Genomic DNA, 6,687 nt, shown 5'->3' with positions numbered 1-6,687 from the left:
GGAGACCCCGTCTCTACAAAAAATAAAAAATTAGCTAGGTGTGGTGGGACACGCCTGTGGTCTCAGCTACTCAGGAGGCTGAGATGCGAGGATCACTTGAGCCCAGGAGGTTGAGGCTGCAGTAGGTCACGCACACACCCCTACCAGGAATTATCAGTCCTTGTTTGGATTTCCACAGCTCCGAAGATTTCCCAACTGTTTTTCAGTGCCCACAGTGCCTAGATCTAGACCTCAAATGAAGATTAACAAATGCCAGCTGGGCATGGTGGCACACCCCTGAAGTCTCAGCTACTCTGGTGGTTGACACAAGAGGATTGCTTGAAGCCCAGGAGTTTGAGGCTGCAGTGAGCTATGATCACACCACTGTACTCCAGCCTGCGTGACAGAGCAAGACTTCCATCTATTAAAAAAAAAAAAATTAAAAACAAATACCATTTGCCCAGTGAATAGTAATCTAAGGCCCAAGGAAAGACATATTGTAAAATATATTTTACATAATTCAGGCAGTATGAATTCTTAAGCACTGAGTTTATGGGTTTGTGTGTAAAAAAATAGCAAAGCCATTGGCCAATGGTCCTTGGTTCAGAGAGTGGTGAATTATATTACTCATGTCATCTTTCAGACAGTGTCTGGGGCCACAATATAGCTTTTAACCTTAGTTGCGTTTTCTTTTTTTAGAGAAATGTATCTTTGCATTCCCAACCTTCAGAATCCATGGGCACACCTGAATGACATTAACTCAAAGTAAATTGTCACTGGTGGGCCTGTGAATTGTGTGTAAGCTCAAAAAGCATCACTTGACCTGACTTTCTTTCCTGCCACGTCACTGAATTCTGACATAGAATCTCACTAAAATCCCCACCAGCAGGATTAAGAAGGCCCCCAGGAGCAGAAGCCCTCGCCGCAGCACCAGCTGTGTCCTGGACAACTTAGCACTGTCCTGTGGATGTTCTGGCAAAGGTTCTTCTTGGCGCATCTGCTGATCCAACTGAGTCTCGCCCATCTTTCCAACATCGTTCATTAAAATTCCTTCTTGGTTTTCAGGGCACCCTGGGAGGAAAAAGGACCTTAGCAGCTTAAAAGGTATGTTTTTTTCATTTGTATAAAGGGCTGTGTATAAAAGGAATATGTGCTAATAGCTGAGAGAAAGTTAATTCAGGACGCTATTGCTACAGTGAATAAATAAAAGAAATCCTATCCCAGAGTGCCTCTCCGCTCACTCCTTCACAAACACCGATGATCCTACCGGGGCTGGCTTGGGTGCCCCAGGGAGCACTCTCCCAGGAGCTAGAGAAATAAGGTAGCCCTCTCCATTAAACTTCACAGGGAAGCCCTCTCCATTAAAATTCACAGGGTTACAGGCATGATGGCTCTTGCCTGTAATCCCAGCAGTTTGGGAGGCTGAGGCAGGCAGATCACCTGAGGTCGGGAGTTAGAGACCAGCCTGACCAATATGGAGAAACCCCGTCTCTACTAAAAATAGAAAATTAGCCGGGCATGGTGGCACATGCCTGTAATCCCAGCTACTGGGGAGGCTGAGGCAGTGAGGCAGGAGAATCACCTGAACCCAGGAGGCGGAGGTTGCAGTGAGCCAAGATGGTGCCATTGCACTCTAGCCTGGGCAACAAGAGCAAAACTCCATCTCCAAAAAAAAAAAAGATTCACAGGGGAAATTTTCAAGGAGCCAACACCAATTTAATAAGCATTTCAGAACAAAACACAAGGAGAAACAACCTAAGAAATAATTCAAGGCTGTGTGTGATGGCTCACGCCTTTAATTCCAACACTTTGGGAGGCCTAGGTGGGAGGATCCCTTGAGCCCAGAAGTTCAAGACCAGCCTGGGCAACATAGTGACACCTCATCTCTACAAACAAAAACTTCGCTGGGCATGGTGGCGCATGCCTATAGTCCCAACTACTTGGGAGACAGAGGTGGGAGGATCACTTGAGCCCAGGAGTTCGAGGCTGCAGTGAGCTATGATTGTAATACTGCAGTCCAGCCTGAGTGACCAAGAGAGACCCAGTGTCCAAAAAAAAAGAAAGGAAGAAAGAATACAAGGCTATTCACAGAATGGGAGAAAGATGTGACCGTTCACATCAAAGGGCCTACTAAGTATGGAAGGAGTGCAGGGAATTTCACCCCAAGATATGGCTCCCTCCTCCTATAATGAGTATTTTAAAATAAAAACTCTTTAGAGATCAACAGGCCTTGAAAGAGACTTTTCCCCCTCCTACATGAAAGCCAGACAAACCCACCAAGAAGAATGATTGCCAGACCTTTTACAAAATGATGCCAGTCTCTCAGGTTCATTTAACTTCCAAAGAGAACCAGTCTCTCCACCCTGCCCCCAGTCCATTCATTCTGCCAAATATCCATTCATTTTCCCTAGTAATCATTTACTGTCCCTCAACAGAAGCACCAAATGCCCCATCTCCTCTCTGCCCTCTGAAAGTTGGTTATATGTGTGTTGGTCCTCACTGCGAGGTTGGGTAATCACCGTGATTCTTCCCTTGTGCATGGTTAAATACATTTGTATGTCTTTTCTCTTACTGATCGGCCTTATTATAAGTTGATTTTTCAGTGAACCATCGGAGGGCAAGGGAAAAGCTTCTCCTTCACCCCAACAGTTTCAAGCAGATAATGACTCACATCTAGACTTAGTGTCAAGACACTTCAGAACAGTCAAGAGTAATAGGCCAGGCATGGTGGTTCACACCTGTAATCCCATTACTTGGAGAGGGTAAAGCAGGAGGATTGCTTAAATCCAGAAGTTCAAGACCAACCTGGGCTGCAAAGCAAGACCTGGTCACTACAAAAATATTAAAGGGTTAGCTGAGCATAGTGGCACACACCTGTAATCCCATCTACTCAGGAGGCTAAAATGGGAGGACTGCTTGAGCCCAGGAGTTTGAGACTGCAGTGAGCTATAATTGCACCAGTGCACTCCAGCCTGGGTGACAGAACGAGACCCTATCTCAAAAAAAAAAAAAAAAAAGGGAATAATAATAAGAAAATATCCTAAAATGAAGGCAGATTACATAATGGCACAAGAATAAGCTTGGCCATCTCACTTCCTAATAAGCATAAGTGGATGAATGTTAGGAATGTAGCAATATCCTCAGAGTTCTGAAAGAAAATCATTTTGGGCCGGGTGCAGTGGCTCACGCCTCTAATCCCAGCACTTTGGGAGGCTGAGACAGGCAGATCACTTGAGCTCAGGAGGTCAAGGCTGCAGTGAACCATGATCTCACCACTGCACTCCAGCCTGGATGACAGAAAGAGAAAGAGAGAAAGAGGGAGGGAGGGAGGAAAGAAGAAAGGAAGGAAGGAAGAAAGGAAGGAAGGAAGGAAGGAAGGAAGGAAGGAAGAAAAATAGGAAGGAAGGAAGGAGAGAGAAGAAAAGAAAATCATTTTGAACAGAGTCATATCAGCTCACTCTTAACAAAATGCATTCCCTGGTCAGGCAGTCCTGGGTGCTTCTCAACCCCAACAGGGGTAGTATGAAGTAAGTGCCATTGTTAGGCCGGGCACAGTGGCTCACGCCTGTAATCCCAGCACTCATGCCTCACGCCTGGAATCCCTGTAATCCCAGCACTCATGCCTCTAATCCCAGCACTTTGGGAGGCTGAGCCAGGTGGATCACTTGAGGTCAGGAGTTCAAGAAAAGTCTGGCCAACATGGTGAAACCCGGTTTCTGCTAAAAATACAAACATTAGCCGGGCGTGGTGGCACACACCTGTAATCCCAGCTGAGGCAGGAGAATCACTTAAACCTGGGAGGTAGAGGTTGCAGTGAGAAGCCACTGAACTCCAGCCTGGCAACGAGACTCCACCACAAAAACAACAACAACAGAGATAAGTGCTATTGTCAGGCAGATTTCACAAATCAGGGAAACTGGTAAGATGGTGGAAAACATCGACCAACCCTTCCCTGAAGATCATTATAGAATCTGAATAAAACAAATTAAATATCATCTTGAAGGCATCAGAATACAAACAATGTAATGAAGAGTCACCAGGGCAAGATCCAGGGGATAAAGGAAACTCAGAGGGGCCGCCCAGCCTCTAGGGCTGCCTCGGATCAGAGTTCATTCAGATCAGAAAGATCAGAGGATGCAGGTCAGAGAGAGCTACATCCAGATCACGTGACGGAGACGCTGATCAGGGCTTTGGGGACTTGGGTACCTACCAAGAATCAGGCTCTGGCAAACCTCTCTGTATTTGAGGTTAGAACCCCAAAGGGCTGCATCCAAGACTTAAGGATTAACCACTCTGGGTGCGGTGGCTCACACCTGTAATCCCAGCACTTTGGGGGGCCGAGGAGGGCAGATCACTTGTGGTCAGGAGTTCGAGACCAGCCTGACCAACATGGTGACACCCCATATCCACTAAAAATACAAAAATTAGCCAGGTGTGGTGGCGCGTGCCTATAATCACAGCTACTCAGGAAGCTGAGGCAGGAGAATTGCTTGAATCTGGGAGGCGGAGCTTGCAGTGAGCAGAGATCACGCCACTGCACTCTAGCCTGGGCGACAAAGCAAGACTCCGCCTCAAAAAAAAAAAAAAAAGCATGAACCAGAAGAAGTAAACCAAGCCTCACACGGGCTGCAGCACACCTTCAGGTCGGCTGGATGCTCCAGAAAGCTCCATTTCCAAGATTGCCCTAGACTGCTGGTCACCCTCAGTATCCAAAAGAAGCAAAAGAAAATCCTCTCTGAAGATAAATAGACAACATTCTTTCAGGCTCAAGTTACTTCTAAGAACAATTTTCAAATATAAAGTCTGGAACATAATCAAAGATAACCAGTCAGGTGCGGTGGCTCATGCCTGTAATCCCACTGCTTTGGGAGGCCAAGGCAGGAGGATCACTTGAGCCCAAGATGTAGAGGCTGCAGTGAGCTACCATCGTACCATTGCACACCAGCCTGGGCAACAGGGTGAGACCCTCTCTCTATTTAAAAAAATTTTTTTTAATTATTTTATTTTATTTATTTATTTTTTTGAGACGGGTCTCGCTCTGTCACCCAGGCTGGGGTACAGTGGTGCAGTCTCTGCTCACTGCAAGCTCTGCCTCCCGGGTTCACGCCATTCTCCTGCCTCAGCCTCCCGAGTAGCTGGGATTACAGGCGCCGCCACCTCACCCAGCTAATTTTTTGTATTTTTAGTAGAGATGGGGTTTCACCGTGTTAGCCAGGATGGTCTCGATCTCTTGACCTTGTGATCCGCCCGCCTCAGCCTCCCAAAGTGCTGGGATTACAGGCATGAGCCACTGTGCCCGGCCTAATTTTTTTAATTTTAAAAAATTAATTTAAAAATAAATTAAAATCAAAGATAACCAGACACACAGCACAGGAGCCTAGACAATATGAATGAAAATTGTCAGAAACAACACAATTGACCATTGACTGCATATCAGACAGTCTATGAAATCAAAGGGTTATTCAATGATAAAGGAGCAAGGATTACTGTGATTGGGTGGCTAACTGCCTAACGGGCCAGGAATCGGGTGGGGGGGGATTACTCAACTGACTGAAGAAAACCATAACCACATTTGCGTGATGTGTATCACAAACAAAGGTCCAAGCAAACAACCTGTTGAAAGTCCACAAGTGTCTGCACGATGAACAGCAGGGACCCCATTAAAACAAACAAATGTCAGTTTCCAAGCTATGGTAGAAGCACAGTATCTCCAAGTGTTGCAAATGCCTGGAAAGTGCTTGCAGAAATTAGGGGAGGCACTGGGGAGCTTTCAGTCATCTATAGCAGTCTACTAATGTGTGGAATTAAAGTAAATAAACTTGAAGTCAGTTTACCTTGAATTGCTTGTTACTTGACTTTATCATGTGTTTCTGAAACACTATTGCCCTGTTTAAATGAGAGCTCATAGCAGCAAATCTAGCTGTGTCTCACGAACAGCCCCTCCAGTCCCACCTAGACAACCCTGTCCAAGGGCTGAGGGAGTCATATCATACCTGGGTGAAATGGGTCCTGAGGGAGAGCGGAATTCCCACTCCGAGCCACATCTGCTTTCAAATTGGCGTGTACCTGAGCCTGGAAAATGAAACTCAGTCAGTCCTTCAGGCTTCACGATGGTGTTAATAAGGTATTTTACTCGACCATCTAGTTTAGGAAAAGCCAAGCCATTTTCCTTAATTGGCATGTACAGCAGAAGCTCCTCTTATTCACAGGTCATCTTTCATAAAGATTGAAATGGGACCAGGCTCAGTGCTCACACCAGTTATCCCAGCACTTTGAGGGGCTGAGGAGGGAGGATTGCTTGAGCCCAGGAATTCAAGGCCAGCCTGCGCAACACAGCAAGACCCCATCTCAACTAAAAAATTAAAAACGAAAAACAAAAAAACCCAGCCAGGCATGGTGGCGTATGTTTGTATTCCCAACTACTCAGGAGGCTGAGACAGGAGGATCACTTGAGCCCAGGAGGTTAAGACTCCAGCGAGCTGTGATCCTGCCACTACAGTCCAGCCTGGGTGACAGAGTGAGAGCCTGTCTCTTAAGAAAAAGGAAACAGAATAGGTTGAAATGGGGTCCATGAGAGGGAAGGTGGCATGGGAACAGTACAGGGTGAGGGAGACAGGGACAAGAGAAGGACAAAGATCATTTGGAACTCTCCCTTCTTTTTATCTCTTTTTTCTTTTTTAAAAATTTTTATTTGTAGAGACAGGGTCT

General features: G+C 46.1%; 1 protein-coding gene across 1 annotated transcript in view; it reads right to left on the bottom strand.

Annotated features, from left to right (window-relative positions):
* Positions 1-401: 401 nt before the first annotated feature.
* Positions 402-6,687, bottom strand: part of LOC111528155 (multidrug and toxin extrusion protein 1) — a 30,543-nt gene continuing 24,257 nt past the window's right edge. The window contains exons 12-13 of the mRNA XM_026453144.2: positions 5,973-6,051; positions 402-1,050 (exon numbers count right to left, since the gene is read on the bottom strand). Of these exons, the coding sequence (XP_026308929.1) occupies positions 824-1,050; positions 5,973-6,051 (306 nt within the window). The 3' untranslated portion in view covers positions 402-823. The remainder of the gene's footprint in view (positions 1,051-5,972; positions 6,052-6,687) is intronic.

The sequence above is a fragment of the Piliocolobus tephrosceles genome, chromosome 16 (genome assembly GCF_002776525.5).
Source record: "Piliocolobus tephrosceles isolate RC106 chromosome 16, ASM277652v3, whole genome shotgun sequence".
Classification (NCBI taxonomy): Eukaryota; Metazoa; Chordata; class Mammalia; order Primates; family Cercopithecidae; genus Piliocolobus; species Piliocolobus tephrosceles.
Note: the sequence above shows the minus strand (reverse complement) of the source record. Positions and strands in the feature narration are given on the sequence as shown.